This window comes from Nelumbo lutea, chromosome 3, assembly GCF_056320005.1.
Source record: "Nelumbo lutea isolate HS-2025 chromosome 3, American lotus-T2T, whole genome shotgun sequence".
Taxonomy (NCBI): Eukaryota; Viridiplantae; Streptophyta; class Magnoliopsida; order Proteales; family Nelumbonaceae; genus Nelumbo; species Nelumbo lutea.
The window spans coordinates 6,343,147-6,365,467 of NC_142686.1; the positions used below are offsets into that span (position 1 = coordinate 6,343,147).

Below are 22,321 nucleotides of genomic sequence, written 5' to 3' on the forward strand. Positions count from 1 at the left end.
GCAACACCTAATAATCGATGGGGATTCCAAAGTGGTGGTAGGTTGGTTGAAAAATCCTGAAGAGGCTATGTGGCGTTACAAGAATGAAATGAAGAAATTTAGTTGGTTGACAATGAATATGTTGGTCACTGTACAGTGGGTGGGGAGATCAGCAAATACTTTGTCAGATGTGTTAATTAAGCAAGGGGTAAATAGGGAAGAATTATTTTGGGCTCAGTTGTGATTCTTGCTTTTCTTTCCTAGTTTACTTGTAAGATTCAAGGAGGGGCTGCAGCTCGCGCCTCTCGCTGGGATGTCGTATGAAATCACTCTAAATTTGCTTCTGAACTAATAAATTTATTATCATTCATAAAAAAAAAAGAGTAAGGCCATAACTGGGACATGGGATTCTCTGGATATTCCAAGTCCTTGTGCTTCTCAGACATCATCAGTGAAAGAAATTCAAAAAAAAACATGCAATTGGTAGGAGTCTTAGACAGGGAAATGGCTGTTTGGGGTTCTATTTGTAAGCTTAGGGGCATGTTCCTTGGTGATTTAGCCTTGCCTTCACTTGGTCATTTGCATTCTTCTTCCTTTCTGAAGTATTTTTCTCTGTTATACTAAGTACAACATTTGGGAAGCAGTGCTACTATCTCTCTCACTTATAAAATAATCAACCCAGACAGATAAGGCTCAAAGAAAAATAAAGAAACAAGAAAGAAAATAGAAAACTAAATTGATGAGCTTGTTCAAAGATCATAAGGAAATAAGAACTAGGCCACAATTGCTGAACCACAACAAGAGCAGATTTATAAATTAACATGTTCACCAATACCTAGATTCTATTTTAAGACAAATGTCATGTTGAAAGATCAGTGAAGAGGTACTAATATTTTCTTTTTTCTTTTTTTTTCCCCTTTACTAATAGGTACCCAGATGATCCCTATGACAGGATATGGGATTTAGACCTAGATAGAAGACAGAACTATCTTGTGGGGGTTGCTCCTGGCACAGAAAGAATCAATACCTCCAAGAACATAGACATAAGAATGCATGAATTCCCACCTGTTAAAGTAATGCAGACTGCTGTTGTTGGCAACAAAGGGAAACTCAGCTACAGGCTAAATCTTGAAGGTTTTCCTGCTAATGCTCGAGCTTATGCATATTTTGCTGGAATTGAAGATTTGGCTAAGAATGACACTCAGAAATTTCTTATGCAGCGACTTCAATTGCCAGGTTATAACAGTATCATAGTAAACATTATTGAGAATTCCAATGGGAGCTATACTCTTTAAGAACCCAGCTATATGAACATATCCCTGGATTTTGTACTGTCATTCTCACTTGTCAAAACTTTAGATTCTACTTGTGGACGACTCCTAAATGCAATTGAAATCAGTAAATATGTTCAGATTGTCCCTAAGACAGAAAGCGAAGATGGTAAATCTATTTAATGATTTCATTTCTGCCTTGTTGCAGTTACTCAGATTATCTCTTCATCATTTCCTGTCGGTTATATATGATCTAATGAGTAATAGTGTTCTCAATTGGATTTTATAACTTTGGATATCCTACGATCCTTGTCCCATGGAAGTGATTGGACTCATGTGGAAGGTGATCCTTGTAATCTAGCTCCATGGGAATGGGTTATATGCTGCTCCGGCACACCGCCAAGAATTACTAAGCTGTAAGTCTTTCATACCTTGTCTCGAGAATACAAATTCCAGTTGATGCATTGCTATATTAAATAAATGGCATATTATGCTATAATATGCACAAATGGTAGATTGATATAACATGCTTCCAGAAGCATATTTGTTTATGCAGAGAAAGAGATCAGAGCCAACAGATAATTGCTATCACCTGAGATGAAAAAGAAAAAAATGTATTCAGTTATAAGATCCTATAATCCAACTCATAGCTGATTGTTAGGATGATCATTCTTTGGTTCATTTGTAATGCTAGAAAAGATCTCCCATGCATGATCCCTCTAATGGTAGTTCATGTCCATTCCCTCCTGCACATGTGTGCCCCATGTATCACTGTTTCTTTGTGCCATGGTGAGAATCTACAACAGGAAGGGTTGCCATCAAAGCACCAGTTAAAACCAGGCTTCTTTAGACAACTATTGACAAAACCCACTCTTGAATGCACTTGAACATGGAATTGCTTTTTTTTTGTCTTTTATTAAAACACTTAAAGGATAGTTCAGTTGACATTACTTGAAAAGTCCAGTCTGTATTGCACTATATTTTAAAGTAGAATGTTTAAAAAAGTCCTGACTTTTAGTGAGTATATAAAATTTACCAATATGAAAAAATAGCTATTACATAATGAACCTGCTATAATAACTGTATAATTGTTCTGCATGCTCAACAGTGCTCTCTCTGAAAAGAATTTGAAGGGAGAAATCCCAAATGAGCTTGAGAACTTGGATAGTTTGACAGTATTGCAAGTGCTGATGAGCTTTAAGTGATTCATTTCTTTTTCTTTTTTGTTTTTCTTTTTATTTTCTATGTCCCAATTGATAATTTCATATCCAGTGCATCACTTTTGGCCTATTAGGTGGCTGGATGGTAACTGCTTCACTGGGCCAATCCCTGACTTAAGTAACCTTGTCAACTTCATTAGTGTAAGTTCTTTTCGTTTTTTGTTTCTTCTCAGTTCATGATTTGAAATTTCATGTACATATACTCAAAGAGAGGACCATAATTTCTTAGTTATGCGTATCTATAAAAAAAAATTCTTAGTTATGCTTGGTTTTCTACGGGAATATGTAGGCATCTGGAGGACAATGGACTGACAGGTACACTGCTTTCTTACCTGGCTGATTTGCCAAGCATAAATGAATTGTATGTAGTATGTTAACTTTTACCATGACTTAAAAACTTAAGTTTTACTTTTGTCAACTAAGGCAGTAGTTCTGTTTTGCCATCTGATTTTAAAGTTGACACTCAATACAATAGTTCTGTTTCCTCTCACTAGAATTCCTTTTCTCTAATTATGATTGCCATATTCAAAGTATTATACTTGTACCACTCATAGGTCCATACTAACTTTGAAGTCCTTGTGTGGCAGGTATGTCCAGAACAATTCTTTAAGTGGAGAAATACTGCCGACATTTCTTACTGGAAAAATAGTATTTAAGTAAGTCACCAAGTATATATAATGCTAAACATTTTTTTGATCAATATGTAATGCTAAACGCTAAAGACATAGAGAATACATTTTTCATGAAATAGGCCATTTCCCTTCACTTTTCCAACTGGAATTACTCAAACCCTTCTTGTGTTGTAATAAGAATAAACTAATGGTGCTAAATGGCATACATAATTTGCATATGTATATGCATATATGCCAATGTTCTTCATTACTGTTCCTCTTAAACATCACTTTTATAAAACAGGTAGTTGCTTCACAATGGGCTAAATCTTGGAGTTGTCCTCCCAAAAATTCAGAAATGATATATGATTGACTATTTGGACACTTACTGGGGTTTAATCCACAAAATCATTAGCATCTCAGTTATATAGAATGTTGAGTTTGTTAATTGGATGGATTCGGTGTCAAGTGGGGTAAGAGGAGTTAAAAGTTTCAAAGATTGACTAAAAGAAATAGTTTCAAACAGGAGTGAAAAGCAAACTAAATGATATATCATGTTTTTCATAAACAACTTTCTAAAAAGAATGTATTCTATAGTAGAAATTCCGTGGACAAGGACAGAATCCAATTAGAACCCGGATGTATCCCAATAGATGAAAAAAACACACTGTCGCAGCAAGGACAAGTATATTGATGGTAACTACCTAATAATGAAGGTAGTAAGAATAGTTTTATAAACCATAACAATAGTAACAATAGTAAACAATGACAAAAAAAAATAATGAAATACCATTCACATAAAGGAATAGTTTTTATATAACAATATTATATTATTGCATTAATGTCATGGTTCTGACAATCTACAATAAAACTTTGCTTAACAGCTATAATTTTCCCATTTGTAGGTATGATGGCAATTCTCAGCTAGTTCAAAGGGGGCACCACAACAGAAATTCTAAATTGATAATTTGGGCTTCAATTGGAGCAGTTTCAGTTTTTGCAGTTCTGCTCCTAGGAAGCTTATTACTGTTATGTAATGCTCCAAGAAAGTCATATCAGGAGAAGAGTAATAACAGCTGTATATTTTCAATACTTTCATCTTTACTTTGTCAAAAATAAGCCATCCTTTTCCATGTCCATGCATAGGGTATATGTGATCAATATTGCATCTCAACATTTTACTTTCTTCTGCTCATTAGGTAATTCTGCACATGTAATATCGAAGCGTTCATCTTCCTACTCTCTTTTTCATGGTGGATCCCTGATGGATGAAGCTCTAGATATGACTTACTATATCACACTCTCAGATATAGAAGAAGCTACTCAAAAATTTTCAAAGAAAATTGGGAAAGGAAGTTTTGGACCTGTCTATTATGGCAAGATGAAAGATGGAAAAGAAGTGGCAGTTAAGATCTTGGCTGATGCATCTAGCCATGGGAACCACCAGTTTGTCAATGAGGTAAACCTGTTTATTTCTTTATGCCCTTCCATATGCTTGATCTGTACTTGGATTGCATGCCAAAACTCTCACAGTTCCTCATACAACCTCCATACATGCCTAACAATGTTTTTCCACTCCATTATCTCCAAAGCCATTTCTCTAGTAGTTCCTGATTCATCCTTCTCAAAGATCAAATACCTGTACCAAAACTAAATTTTATTGGATTGTGACGGTGGATATAGTTTTGGTTGGCCAGAACTCAAGTGGGTTTTCTGCATTAACTTTTTGGTTTGTGGGCCATCCTCAATCCTGATTGCCAACTGTTGTAAAGGACCAGAAGGGGCCATTACCCAATGTTGGTCCTGTTTATCTTGGCTCTAGGGAGTAGTGGACTGGATATGGACCTAACTTTTGGCATTTTTTTGCACAAAGTGGCCATCTTAGATTTGATGGTGCAAGTTGGAAACTAGTACTGTAAATCTAGGGTTTGTATGAGAAAGAAAGAAAGAGAGAAAGAAGTAGAGGAATGTGTCGAGTGGTGTGTTGTTGTTACTGTTCACACCCTCAAAAGGCACTTTATATTTTGAAACAAGAAATTACAAATAGGTCCCTACTTGGGCGCCCAAATACAAAGAGTACAAAGGGAAGAGGTAAAGACTTAAAAACCCTTGCCTAAACTTTCTCAAAACTCCCCCTCAAGTTGGGCATATATGTCAATCATGCCCAGCTTGGCAAGGTTCTTAGAAAACTTTGGGTGGTGAACACCTTTAGTGAGGCAATCGGCTTGTTGGCCTTCTGATCTTACAAAAGGAAGGCAAATCTCTTCACTAGCAAATTTTCTCTAGTAAAGTGTCGGTCCACCTCAATATCCTTTATACGATCATGTTGAACAGGATTTTGGACAATGTTTATGGCTGCTTGATTGTCACAATATAGTCTCATTGGGATATCTGCTTGGATGACCATCTCGGCCAATAAGGTCTTCAACCAGAGTAGTTCAGACACTCCATGAGCCATTGCCCAGTATTCATTTTTTTTTTATTTTTTTGAAAAAAATGTTAACTTTATTCGAGAAAAAGAAGAGGTACACGAGGAGATGTACACAACATTTAGACACTCAGAAAGTTACATAGGTAGGAAACTATCACTAAATAAGTAATCCCTGTAAGCGCCAGATTTAGCTAGACTGTCAGCTTCAGAGTTTAGCTCCCTCAGAATCCAGACACACGTGAGCATTCAAGGAGAAGAGGATGTCTCTCGCTTCATCCAGGTGGTGAGCTATGGCCCAAGGCCCACTGTCAGGATTAGAAAACCAATTAATGGTGTTGGCTGAATCTCCTTTAATGGTAAGATTTAATAAACCCAGGTCTTTTGCAATCCTGATGCCGGTTAAAATTGCCATGACTTCCGCCTTTGTTGAGGAGGCTATCCTGATCGGCCCACTAAGAACCCAACTAATAATACCATCTCTTCTTCGAATTACACCTCCAATACCCGCTGCACCTGGGTTTCCAAAACCACTCCCATTAAATTACAAGGTCGTCTCCCCTTCCTCGTTAGATCTGAAACTACGGGAAGTGTTGAGGTGTATGTGATTAGAGTGAAGAAAATTTCCAGTGTTTTTTTGGAGATCATCTAATGTGACACCTTTGAAATAAATTGAGTTGGAAGTCCACAAGAAGCATCTGTAACAGATTAGAGAAATCAGCTCTTCATAGTTTTTTGTTTTGTTGGTAAACACCCGGTTGTTTCTCTCTTCCTAAATGCTCCAGAAAATAGCATGTGCAACAGATTGCCATAAAGTTGTCCCTCTTTTGCTTAGTCCTCTTCCTGACCATTGCCCTAAGCATTTGACCACATTTTCTAGGAAAACCCAACTGTATAATCTGTATTCAAATATTGTTAAAAAAAATTACAAAATTTTCTAGTTTCCTCACAGTGAAGCAGGATGTGGTTGGTAGATCCCCAGCTTTAAGGCAGAAACAATAGACATGAGGAGATAGATGAGACCTTCCATGGTTCTTTTTCTGAAGGAGATCATAAGTGTTGATTTCTTTAAGCTGGCCTCCCATACACAAAAAAAAAAAAAAAAGAAAACAGACCCTGGAAGGGATATGAGCACACTAAATTTTCTTGTTGGGGTACTGATCAGTAGTTTGTTCTTCCCTAACTAAAGCCTTGAAGCAAGATTTGGTTCAAAACTTATCAGATGGGTGAAGGGTCCACACACGAAGGCTAGGGGAATTTTGGGAGAGGTATACCTCTCTCAGGGTGTGCAAGAAGCTAGTAATTTCACTAAGTTCCAGGTCCCTTAGTGGTCTCCTAAGAGTTAGATTCCAATTGAAATAGGGGGGGGGGGGGTAAAACCTGGGATATGGAAGCTTCTTGGTTTAAAGTAAGGTCGAATAGGCGAGGGAAGGAGTTGGCTAAGGTAGAGTTACCCCACCAAAGGTCAGTCCAAAACTTAATTCTATTGCCCTTTTATACCTTATACCTGATAAAGGAGATCAACAAATTGTAAGTCGAGATTATACCTTTCCAAGGGTGGGTGTCTTTGACCCGATTCAAGTGAAGCTTGCTATCCCAACCGTTGGCGTGCTTCCCGTATTTGCTAGTGATTACAGCAGTCCATAGCGCACTTGGTTCTAGAGGGAATCGCCACAACCATTTATTGAGAAGAGTTGTGTTTCTTTCTTTCAAGTGGCCTACTCCCAACCCACCACCCTCCTTTGGCTTGCTAACCTAAGACCACTTCACAAGGTGAGATCCCCTTTCCCCACCTCCTTCCCAAATAAAGTTTCTCTAAAGCTTTTCTAACTGAATGGCTATCTTGTTAGGCAAGTGGAAAATAGAAAGGTAGTAGGTGGGAAGGTTTGCCAAAGATGCTCTAATGAGAGTGAGGGCCTGTTCGTTTGCTCTGAAGTTTGACACCTGAAAGTGCAATAATTACATTAATAGGTATGTTGGCATTGGTGAACTTTTCTTTCCTCTAATCTCTGAATGCAGAGAATGTTGTTGTGAACTCTGAATTCTGAATTTTGAAAATTATTAAATATCCATTTTGACCCCATATATTAGAATTTTTGTTTGACTTTTTGAGGGTATCATTGGAAAACAAAAAGTTGTATGATTGCACTTTAAGGATAAGAGATAAGAGGAAACGAACAACCAATTTTCTCTTAAAGTTAAAAGATTCCTCTTAAGACATAAGAGTTAAGAGGAAACGAACAAGCCCTAAGTCTCCCTCCTTTGGATAGGTAGTTCCTTTTCCATGTGGCTAACTTCTTCTCACATTTTTCTAGTATTGGTTCCCAAAAACTTTGATTTCTTGGATTCCCTCCAAGAGGCATCCCCAAATAGGAAAATGGGAGATTCTCTACTTTGCATCCCAAGATCTTTGTGAAAGTATTAAAGGAGTATGCACTAGCTAGATTTAGGCCAACGATACTACTCTTAGAGAAGTTGACTTAAAGTCCAGAAATCTATTCAAAGCAGGTGATGACCCTTTTCAGATTTGACACGATTTCTTCGTCAACCTCTAGGAAAAGGATAGTGTCATCGGCAAATTGGAGGTGAGAAATCTGAGTGGCTTCCCGTCTGACTTCAAAACCTCTCAATAGTCTTAGAGAAATAGCCTTATTCACCAGTTGGCTAAAAAATTCTGTGACTAGAGTAAAAAGCAATGGGGAGAGGGGGCAGCCTTATCTTAGACCTCTGCTGGCGTTAAAATATCCTTTTGGTTACCCATTAAGTAGTACTGAGAACCAGTTGGAGCTTATACATCCCTCAACCCACTGAATCCACTTTTTTCCAAACCCCGTTAGTCTCATGGTTTCCATGAGACACTCCTAGTCTACTTTGTCATATGCTTTTTCCAAATCGAGTTTCACAATCACACCTGGTTTGCCATTCAACTTCCTCTCTTCTACGCATTCGTTTGCTATTAATATGTTGTCAACAATTTGTTGCCCTTTGACGAATGCAAATTGATTTGGGGAGATGATTTCACCTAAAACTTTCTTTAATCTTTCAGCTAGAACCTTTGCTAAAATTTTGTACATACTCCCAATCAAGATGATAGGTATAAAATCTTTTGCTTCTAAAGAACCCTTTCTCTTGGGAATCAAGCATATGAAATTAGAGTTGTTTCCTTTGTTGATAATGGCTGAATGATAGAAATCATTAAACACCCGTATAAAATTTGATCTGATAATGCTCCAACAAATCTGATAAAAGCAAATTGGGAAACCATCAGGGCCAGGGGCTCTATCTCCATCCATGCTAAAAACTGCATCCGTCACTTCTTGTTCTTGAAACTCTCTTTCTAACCACGATCTGTTCTCCTCCGACAGTGTGAGCCCTTCCCAAAGGCTTAAAGTGAGTTCTCTGTTTTCTTTCTTTGAGTAAAGGTCTTTGAAGAAGTATAAGAAAGCTTCAGAGATTTCCTCAGGGTCCTTGAGTTCTTGTTGCTTGACTTTTAATTTGTTATAAGATTTATTTTCTGCCTACCAGATGCATATATGTGAAAGAACCTGGAGTTATTGCCCCCCCCCCCCCCCCTTTAACCATCTAGCCCTAGATCTTTGTCTCGAGTAAACTTCTTCTCTCCTTACCATATTTTTTTCCCATTCTTTTCTTAGCCCAAATCATCTCCTTTCATTCTCATCTAGATGACCAATCTGCTCCTTCTGGTCTAAATCATCCAACTCAGATAGGAGTGCTGATTTCTCTTCCTTGAAGGCTTTAAATTCCTCTTTGGCCCACCCTTTTAATTTCCTTTTTACAAATTTTAATTTTTCCAAGAATCTGTAACCTGGCCAACCTTCTGTCTTACATTCCTCCCACCACGAGGCAAGCTTTTTGCAGAAGTCTGTGTTTTGTCCAAAATTTTTCCAACCTAAAAGGGCTTTTCCCTCTAACCACCTAATTTGTACTTAGGGTGATAGGCCAGTGATTAGAAGTACAATGGGAGCGGATCTCCTGAAAAGTTAGGGGGTATTGGGCTTCCCAATCTGAAGTAATTAAAAATCTGTCAAGCCTACAACTTAAGGCATTTTCTTGCATGTTCGACCAGGTAAAATTACCATTCCTTAGGGGGAGGTTGTGTAGCCTGTGTCTGGAAATGAAGTTGGAGAACTCCCTCATGCTTCAATTTACCTTCTTCCCATTGGAGTGTTCTTGACTGAATCTCGTGACATTGAAGTCTCCTCTCACGCACCAGGGAAACTCATCATGTTCATGCAAGGAATCCAGTTCTTCCCCAAATCTACTCCTATTCGATGGAGCATTAGGGCCATAAATTGCTGTTAGAATCTAGGTGAACTCATCTTCTTTGTTTTTGAAAAGTATTGAAAGGGAGAATTCACCTTTATCAACTTCCACTCCTGAAACCACATCTTCTCTCCACATGACAAGGATCCCTCCTGAAGTGCCTATGGTTGGGAGGGCATCCCATTTTCTGCCTCTTAAACCCCAGATTGCTTTGATTAATTTTTTGTCCACCTCTTCTCTTTTGGTTTCTTGTAATAGAATAATGTCAGGATTCTCTCTTTGAAGGGTGCCTTTTACTAAGTTTCTCTCAATTTCACCACCCAGCCCCCTTATGTTCCAGCTCAGGATCTTCATCTTAAACTCTGTTGGTCTTACCCTTACATATTCTTCTACTCCTTTCTCCTGCATAATCCATATTTTGATTAGCTATACCCCATTGTAACCTCTTTAGTTCCCTACTCGGTCCCTTTTTCAACTTTTTCTTGGTTCCTGATATCTCCCGGGAAACTCCCTTTCCTCGTATGTTATTTCATTCTTTACCCGAGGCCTTGTCGGAGTCACAATGCTGGAGACCTAGTTTTTTGGCCATCTTTGTGACTTCGTCATCATTCTGTTCCCTCCTAGGTCGACTATCCAAGTCCTTGGACACTGAAGTTGAACCCGAAACCTCCACAAAATCACCTTTGTTTGGGAAAGCCATTGGTTGGGATAGTTGGTCACCTGAACCTAGAACACAAGGACAGCAAGGGTGGTAATGAGAAGGTGAATCACGATAATGATAAAAACAAGAAGAAAGTTTTGGATTTGAAAAGGGAGTAGAGTTAAAGAGATTTGCGAATTGGTTGTGCGGTAAGTTTCTTCCTCGTTCATCCCCAAGGCTTTTGTTGGTGGAAAGATTGCCGTAATCTGGATCTACCAAACGAACATCTTCCAACATTTCTACACTAACCCACGCTTCTTTTTCTGCAAAGAGGACTTTGGATTTGTTGAGAGCCTATCTCTCGAGTATTCATCTCTGATTCTGTCCTATAAGTGCTCTGGTCTTCATCCGACTCAGATTCGTCTTCTCTAGAGGAGCTTGGGATCGAGCTCTGCAACGGTGTTGGGGGTCGGTGGACTCTTTTTCTGCGAGCATTTAGACTTGGGGGAGTTGTAGGGATGTTTTGTTCGTTGAAGGTTGGTGTCGATGGAGGGCTTAAGCTAGAATGGCCTTTTTTCCCGGTCCAAAGGTGAGTGACAGTCCGATGGTTTGACGGGTTGCTTAACCGGGTTGGGTTTGGGTAACCGGTAAGACTTCACAGCACCTGGGTCCGAAAAAATAGGCTCTGAAACGGGCTTTGGAACATGAACCAAGGTTTCATTCAATATTTGAAAACTTTTCCTTTTATGGCTCCTTGAATAGAGCTTCTCTCCTCTTCCTTAGCAGTTACCTGGCAGGGCTTCCTTGCTTTACACGCCTCTGCAATAACCACCACCTTTTTGTCATCCTTAGCACAAAAGCTTCCTGCGCCAGCCACGGGCTTAGCTAAGGCTACAAGAGTACCCCGAGTTTGAGAGTCGTTGCTCCAAGTTGACTCGGTGGATGGGGAAGATGACTCAGTTTTCTTCTCTACTTCGATCATGGCAAAGAACCAGACGTTTCTGTCTAGGATTAGTATCGATCGGGGGATGGAGTGAACTCCTTGGTTTTTCACCTTCAAGCGAGCAAAGCTAAACTCCGACCAGTCTTTGGTTTTGGGGTCAATGTCTTCCATCCCTCCACATAAGCTTCCTATCAAAGAAAACACCTCCTCCGACCGTAGATGGAACGGGAGGTCGTGAACTAAGATCCAACCATAAAAACTTAGAAGGGATTGTGTTAACAGTCGGCCACCACCGATCAATCTTCACCCACCTGCCATAGTCGAGAATCTTCTCCAACCTCACCCAAACAGAGATTAGATCTTTGGACGAGGCAAAACCCACAACTCTGTTTCGGGAGAAGGGGTGGAGATGTAAGAGTTATGGGGAATGAAGGTTAGGTGATATTCCTAGCTCGACTTCGTTCCAAGTTAGGTCGTCAGTTTTGGAGCACACAAAAGCATTTTTCCATTTGCCGAAGGGTCTCGGTTGATTGGCTATGGAGATGTGGGCTGAACCGCCAGCCTTAACGACTCTTCTTGTTGCCGATAAGGATGGAAATTCCCCTTGTAAGGGAGCTTCAGAGGTTGTCAATCCAGGACTCGAGAGAAGTAAGTTTAACACTTCAGCAAAAGTTTTCCAACCTGAGTTTTTGAGGATGCAAATGGCTCTAAGTTTTTGAGCAAGCTCCCAACAACTTAAACGAATGAACCTACCCCATTTGTTTTCGTTTAGTTGAAGAAGAAGCACCTTCCTTCTGCTGGCGTTCTTTCGTTCCTTTACCAAACTCTTTGATCTTTGACCGCATCTCGAAGAAAATCTCCCAACCATTTCGTCTCTTCTACTGACAGTGAGATTTTTGACCAAGCACCTCTACCTCTCTCAATCAACGTCAAAACACCACCGTGTTTATGGAGTGATGATTCAAACTCAAAAGTTTTTTATCCTATTGCTACTAAATGGCGCATGTTTATGAGATTTGCCGCCGGAGTTAACATTGCTACTAAAAGTGTTTTGCCTCAGCACTAGAACAAGCAACCACAGGTTGTTTCTTACTTCTCCATGAAACCACGTTGCCTCTGACTAATGCGCAATAACTAGATGTTGATCTTCTATCATCAATGGACCCTGCCCAATCTACATCTGTGTAAGCCTCAATCTTTAGATGGTTGTGGTTGGAATACAACATCCCTTTACCAGGGCATCTTTTTAGATAGGCTAAAATTCTATTAACTGCCTGCATATGAGAGGTCCTAGGTTCATGCATATATTGGCTAATCACTCCAACAACGTAGGATATGTCAGGTCTAGTCAAACTTGGATGCAGAAGGTGGCCCATCAATCTTTGATATACCCCTTTGTTTGGAAGAGCTTCTCCTTCAGTAGCACTCAACTTGTGGTTGGGATCAATTGGAGTTTCTACAAGTTTACACCCTAATTTCGCAACTTCATGAAGCAATTCAAATACATATTTCCTTTGTGATAGAAAAATTCCCTTCTTAGATCTTGCAACTTCAATGCCAAGAAAGTATCGAAGATCACCAAGGTCCTTAATCTCAAATTTGGAAGCAAGGAAGGACTTTAACTAGGAGATACCTGTGATATCGTCACCTGTCATGACAATGTCATCAACATATACTATCAACATTGTTACTCTTCCATAAACTCTTCTAATGAATAAAGTGTGGTCTGCCTGAGATTGAGAAAACCCAATCTTTAAGATAGCATTTCTGAACTTGTCAAACCAGGCTCTAGGAGATTGCTTGAGCCCATACAAGGGCTCTTTAAGTGACAAACTTTTCCTTCACTATTAGGAAAGCTCACCCCAGGTGGTAAGTCTATATACACTTCCTCTTGTAAGTCCTCATTGAGGAAGGCATTCTTTACATCCATTTGATATGAAGACCAAGAGTAATGGGCAGCAAGAGACATGATCACATGAATAGAGTTCATTTTAGCAACTGGAGCAAAGGTTTCCAAATAATCAATTCCATAAGTTTGTGTGTATCCTTTGGCTACAAGCCGAGCTTTGTACCTCTCAATTGAGTCATCTGTCTTGTGCTTAATAGTGTAGACCCACTTACACCCAACAAGTCTCTTATCCTTAGGACATGGAACAACTTCCCAAGTTTGGTTCTTTATCAGGGCCTCCATCTTTTGGTTCATAGCTTCCTTCTAATGAGGGGACTGTATTGCCTTTGTAACACTGTGAGGGATGGAAACATAAGAGATGGCAGAAATATAGGCACAATAGGAAGGTGAGAGAGCACCATAAGATACATAGTTAGTAATAGGAAACTTGTTACATTTCCTCTTCCCTTTTCGAATGACAATAGGAAGATCAAGGTCAGTATCAGTAATGGAATTATCAGGAGGTTCGAGATTACCTGAGTCTGGGAGATCAGATTGTGATGGGCATTCTACTTTAGAAGCCACCCTCTTACTACGCCTGATGAAAAACTGCTTCCAGGACCGAGGCCGATACATAGGAGGAGGAGGAGGAGAAGGAATACCATCGTTATAGGGAAGAGAGGGAGGAGAAGGAGGAACAAAAGAGATAGGGACAGGAAGGTAGAAGGGAGTCCAATCTTCACTTGCATTCTCCCCCTGAAGAGAAGGAAGGGATGATTGGAAAAAAGAGGACTCCAAAAAGGTAACATCCTTAGAGACATATCTCTTGCCAGAGAGAGAATCAAAGCATCTATAACCTTTCTGGATAGGAGAGTAACCAAGGAAGACACATTTAACTGACTTAGGGTCAAACTTACGCTGGGAAGGACTCATATAATGAACTAAACAAACACAATCAAAGATTTTAAGGGGGAGATTGAAAAGAGGTTCATCAGGAAAGAGAAGTTGATGAGGAGACTGAAGATTAAGGGTCCTTGAAGGAAGTCTGTTGATGAGATACACAGATGTCTCCCCATGTTCCCTCTTTTTTTCTTAATGAATTCTGGTTAAATTTTCTCAAAAAAAAAAAATAAATAAACAGATGTCTCAACAACATCACCCCAGAAATGGGTGGGAACATGAGTCTGAAACAGTAAACCTCAATCAACTTCAACCACATGCCTATTCTTCCTTTCAGCTACTCCATTTTGTTGTAGAGTATGACTACATGAAACTAGTGAATAATGCCCCGATCTTCAAGAAATCTATGCAAATAATGTTCAAAGTATTCCTTGGCTTTGTCAGATCTTATTATCTTAATTCTTTTCTCAAACTGTGTCTCTACCATATTCATGAAGTTTTGAACCACCAATAGGAACTTCATTTCGACTTCTCATCAAGTAGAGCACTAGAGCCATGTATATCGATTGCAGTCATCAATGAAGAGGATGAAGTATTTATACTCACCCATGCAAGGGATAGCATATGGGCCTTAAACATCAGTATGAATCAAATGAAAAGCAACATTACTTCTTTTACTACTCGCAAAATATGTGGTTTTACATTGCTTTGATAGATGACAAACTTCACATTCAAAGTTCAACTTTGACATTGAGTCAAATAAGTTTAGAAACAAAAGTTTTACAGAATTGAAAGACATGACCAAGACGACAATGCCATAATTTCAAAAGACTCATTTTCTCATTTGAACAAGACTTAGTCTGGCTCGATAATCCATGCTCTGAAGGTCCATCAAAGAGGTAGGCTCCATCAGCTTCATGCCCACTTCCAATCATCTTCCCATGCTTAGGTCCTGAAAAACACAATGGGTAGGAAAAAAGGTCATTGAGCAATTATGGGATTTTGTAAGAGAACTAACAGACAACAAACTTTTATGTAATTGGGGCACATGAAGAACCGATTCAAGAGAAAGGTTATGTGTGAGTTTGACTTCACCCTGACCTGAAATAGGGGTCTGAGATCCATCAACAACAGTAATCTTGCCCTTCCCTGGGGTTAACTTATATGAGGTAAAATGTGAAGGCATACCAGTCATATGGGCACTGGCCCCGGAGTCTACAATCCAATGGCTAAAAGATGTGGAACAAGCAAGTGCAATACCTCTCTTTGGCATATGAACTAGATGGATTACTAAGTCTAGAACATGATGAGGAGGATGTACCACCCTTTTCCAACTGCAGTAGTATATTCCTAAGTTTGTTCATTACATCAAAGGAGTCATGAAAATCAGAAGTTTGAGCATCATTACCAATTGTAGCCAAGTGAGCATTTCCCTTCCTCCCGGTTTTGTATTTTTCTGGTTTTAAATGAGGATTGAGCTTCCAACACTTTTCCTTAGTATGTCTTGGCTTCTTGCAATAATCACAAACCACATCCTCAGCCTTCTCAATAACAAGGTGCTTACTAGTATTTTGCTTGGATCGAGATGACATAAAGGCAAAGTGATCAATCATAGGAGGTTGCATCATGGCTGTCCTTCTACTCTCTTCCCCTTGTACAAGGGAGTACACGGAAGCAAGAGTGACAATGTCGGCATAAGAATATGTTGCCTAGTAAAATCAAACTCTGGATTCAAGCCAGCCAAGAAATCAAAAACTCTATTCTTGTCTATATACTTTCGATATTGCATCTTTAGGGTCCTTCCATACAATAGTCTTCAGGTGATCCATTTCTTCCTAGCTAGACTGTAGAGAAGAGAAATACATAGCCACAAATCACTCCCCCTTACGCATATTGCTAGCTTCCCTCCGAAGCCGATACATTCTAGCGGTATTGTTAACTTGGGAATAAGTGGCAACAACTCTATCCCAAATATCTTTGGCCGCTGGAAGAAACATATAGTTTCGGGCAATATGAGGTTGCATTGAGCAAATCAACCATGACATTACAAGGGAGTTATCCTGTTTTCACTTTGCATATTTTGGATCTTCTAGATTTGGCTTCACCTCCTTTCCTATTCTGAATCCCAGTTTACCTCTCCCCAGTGATGGTAAGTTTAGCAGATTGGGATCACTCTAAAATGTTGGTTTCATCAAGTTTAACAGTAGTTATCATTACCACTGGAAATGTCTGCACTTCCCGGGAACACACTGGAAACCCTGGAAACCATCTGTACATCCTTAGATGATTCCATAATCTATCAAAACACTTTCTCATCAACCAAAAGGGGCCCGAAATACTTAACCACAGTTAAGGACCCAAGAAACTAGGCCACCACACAGTTAAGAGGCAAAAAAAGGCCAAAAAACTAAGTTGGCGCCAAAATAAAGGGAGAAGAAAATCTCCCAAAAATTGTCGAGGGCTTAGAAAAATACGGGACCATTTCCCGTTGCTCCCAAGGTAAAAAACGACCTGAATGGTCTAGGTTTTGCAGCAGAAAAACTGATTAAACAAAGTGTATAAGGCTCGACATCAGATCTGGATTTTTTGCGATTTTCTGCTTGAAAAATCTACTAAAAATCATAGAAGATTCGAACAAAGACAAGAGTCATACCAAAAATCTTCTAAAATCAAGGCGAATAAAATCATATATGATTCATGTATTGCCGCTGACACCTGTACGGACTGCTGATGTCATCCGGTGGCGGTCTGATGTCAGCAGTTCATCTCGTGCAAGAGAGTCAGCAAGAAAGGTATTCCCAAGTGACTTTACCTGCTCTGATATCAAGTTGGAAACTAGTATTGCAAATCTAGGGTTTGTATGAGAAAGAAAGAAAGAAAGAGAGAAAGGAGTAGAGGAATGTGTCGAGTGGTGTATTGTTATTACTGTTCACACCCTCAAAAGGCACTTTATATTTTGAAACAAGAAATTACAAAGAGTCCCTACTAGGGCTCCCAAATACAAAAAGACTACAAAGGGAAGAGGTAAAGACTAAAAACACCCTTGCCTAAACTTTCTCAACAGTGCACATCCTTAAATAATTGCTAGTCTCTTGATACTTTTCTTTCCTCTCAATAGATGAGTTGTTTCTATATATTTCTGCCCTGAGATATTTGAACTTTATCTACTTAAATAGCATATAGGTTTTGTTGTTGTTACTTTCCAATAATTTATATTTTTATGCAAATCTAGAGAGTCACATGTTGTAGTTAAAAGGATCCTTTGCCCATGCATGTATGTACTTTTTCCTCATATTGCTGAAATCATAATTCATATTGTGTTTTCATTATTTTCTCTCTTGAAATATATGCAGACAGGGAATCACCGATTCTTTGCCTGAAGGAATTATCACTATGGAATTCTATGCTTTGTGAAGTGCAACCTTATTTATTTATTTATTTTTTCTGGGAAACCACCAGACCAAGCCATATAAGCCAGGATCGAACTGGATTAAACCATACTTGCCAAAGCAAATTGGACCATGCCAGATGAACTAGATTGTGCTATCCCCAGACACCAAGGCATTCTGTCTGTTGGGGAGGGTGGTAGGATTTACCTTCCTGTATATGTGGCTCTCCAAGTAGTCTCTGACATTTCCTGAGTGGATGGATATGGTTTTATTACTTTGATGTGGTGAGTGGCCTTTCCCATCCTGCAATTGTGTTCTTTCTTATTCATCAAAAAAAAATTGTGTTCTTTCTCGTCCTGCAAGGAGTTCAGATCTTACATTCCATCAATAACTTCCTTCCATTGCCATCTTTATTAAAAGTGCTGTTCCTGATTTTAACTTGAAGAGCCACTGATACGATATCTTGACCAACCACCAAGCTGCATGGAAAATAATTTAGGATGAAATAGGCATCTAGGGAGTACTGTGAAGTCTGAAGACCATTTCAAACCATTACTGTTTTTTTTTTTTTTTGAGAAAAAGTAACTATGATTATATTAATAATCAAAAGAGGTACATGAGATGATGCTCATAAGGAAACAAATAGCTCAGGAGTTACAGGCATGATTCTCTCACTATACAAAACTTCCCTGTGGGCACCATATTTGGCCAAATCATCTGCTATAGAGTTTGAGTGTTTAACTCCCTATGAATCCAGGTGGGGTTTACATTCATTGAATTCATCGAGCCTCAGCCAAGTAGTGATCCATCCTCCAAGGGCTACCATCCTTCTCTCCTAACCAACTTATAGTATTAGCAGAATCACCTTCAATGGTTAGGGAAGAGATGCCCCAACTCTTTAGCAATCTGGAGGCAATTAGAATATCCATGCCTTTGTAGAGTCAGCAGTTCCAATAGGTTCACTGAAGGCCTGACAAAAACCCATGGCACTTACCATGGCATTTCCATTAAACTTTAATCTCACCTCCACTTACTCCCTTTATTGAAGGCCCCTGAGAGTGCTTTAGATTTTGGGGGATGAGTTAAGGATCTCTACCACATTCCTTTGTAGGTCACTCAAGGATATTCCTTTGAACTCCAAAGACTTAACCACCCACAAATTACACAAGTAGATTATATGAGAGAGCAATTCTTCATGGGATCTTTTTTTTTCCCAAAAAATATGATTATTTCTTTATTCTTACATATCACTGCCTGTCCAGCTGTACACTAGTCGATTTTTCCTCTTCTACCAAGACCTCTCTACCTTGCCATTGCCAAAGGAACTCCACAATGTGCTCAGGAGCAATCCAGCTGTAACCAACAAGGTTGAGGAAATGGAGCCAAATCTTCCTTGTTTCCAGACAATGTAGGAGGAGGAAACTCCACAATGTGGTTAGGTGCAAACTGTTACTGTTTTTTTTTTTTTTTGAAAAAAGGTAACTATTATATTAATCAAAAGGCAAAGGGGGGGATGTCCAAACATAATAGACAGACAGCCCTACTAAGAGACACCCCACTAAAGGGGGAAAAGTGTTTGCACTATACAAAAAGGTTCTATCCACCCCAGATTTAGCCAAATGATCCACAATTGAGTTCAGCTCTCTTGAAATCCATCTAAATTTGCAAAACAGAGAAGAAGAAACTTCAGAAATCTCATTGAGAAAGTGGCCCAGTCTCCAAGGGCCCTTATCTGGATTAGAGGCCCAGTTAATAGCATTCCTAGAATCTCCCTCAATGAGAATAGAATTAAACTGAAGCGATCTAGCAGTTCTTAGACCAATCACTGAAGCTCTGGTTTCAGCTTCAGAAGCATCTAAGTGATTTTTTCCTTTCTCATCTGGATTGGATTTGTTATATGTTATGATCCTTGTGAGGCATTGAGAAATTAAAACATGTGAAGTGTGGTGCCAAGGATATTGATAGTGTAAGGTTCTATCATGGAATCTATTAAGAAGGGAAGCATGCTCTTATCTCTCTCGATTCTGCTGATAATTTGGAAGTAAAGAGCACTGAAAGAGTAACCTTACATCAGGTGTAACAATGATTTTAGGATCCATTTGAGTTCTCAATCTTGGTAGATTTAGATTTAAGATTTTCTTTGCAGTGGGAATTTGTTGGTCAACTTATTCAGTCTCCCAGTAACAAATGCACCGAAAATTTGTATTTTCATCTAATACTGCATCAAGTCATTGTAACAGGAGTGGATGTTAAACCTTGTAGTAATGTGTTCTGTCTCATTCTGGTCACTAGAAGAGGCAATAGTTTGTGGTGCATTTTTTTTAACAATGACTTGATTTTATGGAAGTTTGATCTGTTGAATTAACTAGAATGGTGAAAAACATATATAAGGGCATAGTCAGGAATATTCTTCGTTTCACCTACCTGCAGAAGGTGGAAAGTCTTAGAAATTCCCAACAAAATATACATGTTCTTCAACCATAAAGAACTGCCAGGAAAACTATGCCTAACTAGTAGGATGGCTTGATAACCAAAACAGTTGTTCTATAATGTAACATTGAACATGCATGCAGATATTCGACTTGTGGATCTGAAAGAAGCTCATCTCTGAGGAAACATCTCTTCCATATTGTACAAGCAAGAACCAAGAAAAGTGCCAAATTTGGAATGAATATTAAGTTTTTGTTTAATTTTCTATCTGGTTGAACAATCTCGTTTGTCAGCCTGAGATCTTACTATTTCCTAAGGTTAGGTCTGTATACAGAGTACCACTCCTAAGACCCTGGCTAGCCTGGACCAGAGTTGCATGGACATGGACACAAGAGTTGGAATTTGACATGTGTCCAAGAGTTTGACTTGACAAGATGAGAAAGCTTGGACTTACTTACATGTCTATGGAAAAGTATATGCTATTAAAGTAATTGATAGTTTTTACTATGATGCAAAAAATGGATTCATCTTGTAGATTAGCTGTTCATTTATGTCAAATGAACTAGGAGATAAAAAAAATAAATGTTTTGTAGAAGTGCCCTCAAGAATCCATGGAGTGTTGGACTCGGGTGTGTCTGACATGACATGTTGTCCATTTAGGAGAGCCCATGCAAAACTGGCCTGGACCAGTGTTGGGTATTGACCCTTTTTCCTTTCTTCAGTTCACTGATAGCTTTCAACAATGAACTGGAAATTTCAAATGATGCATCAATTGTTTGTTCATAGGTTGATAAACAACAATTTTAGAAAAAGTGCAATGGGGGAGATACCAAACAAAACAAATATAAGTCATGAAGTTCTGATTATATGCCCAGGGTATTAACTTTAACCAACTTAGCTTCAAGCAGCTGCAGGAGTGGAGACTTTGTTAAAGTTTATGTGGTGATATCTAGATCATCAAATTTCGTTTTGCTATTCATCCAGAAATTGAGTGAAAGATAACATGATCCTCCATGGGGGAGCAAGGGAGCAACCAGCTTTACATCACTTCCGTGAAGTAACACTATCCCAGTTGAACTGAGGGGAGTTTGGACAGGATTTCATTACACCTAAAGGGATGACCATCAGAATCACAAGTGTTGAATACTTGTGAGTGTCCTTCATGGCTGCACAATAGGCATTATTGTAATCTGCATAGGTATAGAAATAGTTGTTAGTTGTTAGTCTGTGTGTGGTCCCACTAATATTTTTTATATATTTATTGCATGGCAGTTATGGTAGTTAGGCTAGACATATTGCTTTATATTTATTTCTGTTTCAGCAATGGTATTTATGTAACTCTACTACAGTTAAGATGTAAACCATAAATACTAATCTGATGGAGCGGCAGAATTATTGAACCACACCATTTCTTTCTCTCTTTCTTCTTCTCTTCTTCTCTTCTCTCTTTTCTTCTGTTCGTGACCTTCCTTTCTCTTCTTTATCTACTGAATTTGTATCAGAAAACAATCAGTTTCTGATTTATTTTTATCCAAGTATAGGCAATGATGGCATGGGGACACTATTTGTAACTGTCAAGGCACATGAAGTTACATCAAAGTTGTGAGGACCAGAAGAGCCATAAAGTCTTAAAATGGTCTTGACCTGTAGCTGATGTCCTTCACTTCTGACAGAGGGCATTCCAATAATCTGCAGAGCCAATGATGGTATGATGGTACTATTTCCAGATATCATTCAGCCAGCATATTCTGTCATCCAAGGGAAGAGTGTCAGGCCAGTAGCAAGTATTACATCATAAAAAAATCATGGGACCAGGGAATTCTTCATCACTTCCTCAAAAGTTCCTCTGCCAATAGAAGCATACCATGTTATGTGCATGCGATATTCCATATTTAATACTGTTGTGCCATGTAGGAATTTGTACTTGTTTCACATGTAAGGTGCACACTCAAGCAGGTCTGGAGGATGAATTACCAAAAAAAAAAAAAGAAAAGAAAAAGTAGGTCCAGACCATTGGACCAACTTTATCCATTATACATTGTGTTCATTTTTTTTTTTTGAGAAAAATTAACCAGGATTCATTAAAGGAAGAAGAGGTACATGAGAAGATGTGCAAAGCAGGGGAAGAACCCCTACAAGTTACAAGGGAGGAAGATTGCCGCTATACAAATGCTCCAAATACACACCACATTTAGCTAAGCCATCTGCTGTATGATTGTGTTCCCTAGGGATCCAAACTAATTTTACATTTAGACAGTCCAAAGAGTCCCTAGCTTCTGCCAAATAGTGATTCAACCTCCAAGGTCCCCCCTCTTTGTCTCTTAACCATTTTATAGTA

At 39.0% G+C, this 22,321-nt stretch overlaps 1 protein-coding gene across 1 annotated transcript in view; it reads left to right on the forward strand.

Moving 5' to 3' along the window:
• The first annotated feature begins 381 nt into the window (after window positions 1-381).
• LOC148862600 (putative LRR receptor-like serine/threonine-protein kinase At1g67720) overlaps window positions 382-22,321 on the forward strand; it is a 37,884-nt gene continuing 15,944 nt past the window's right edge. The window contains exons 1-8 of the mRNA XM_088974282.1: window positions 382-581; window positions 908-1,232; window positions 1,518-1,666; window positions 2,545-2,611; window positions 2,760-2,785; window positions 3,058-3,126; window positions 3,987-4,159; window positions 4,281-4,540. Coding sequence (XP_088830408.1) covers window positions 382-581; window positions 908-1,232; window positions 1,518-1,666; window positions 2,545-2,611; window positions 2,760-2,785; window positions 3,058-3,126; window positions 3,987-4,159; window positions 4,281-4,540 — 1,269 coding nt within the window. The remainder of the gene's footprint in view (window positions 582-907; window positions 1,233-1,517; window positions 1,667-2,544; window positions 2,612-2,759; window positions 2,786-3,057; window positions 3,127-3,986; window positions 4,160-4,280; window positions 4,541-22,321) is intronic.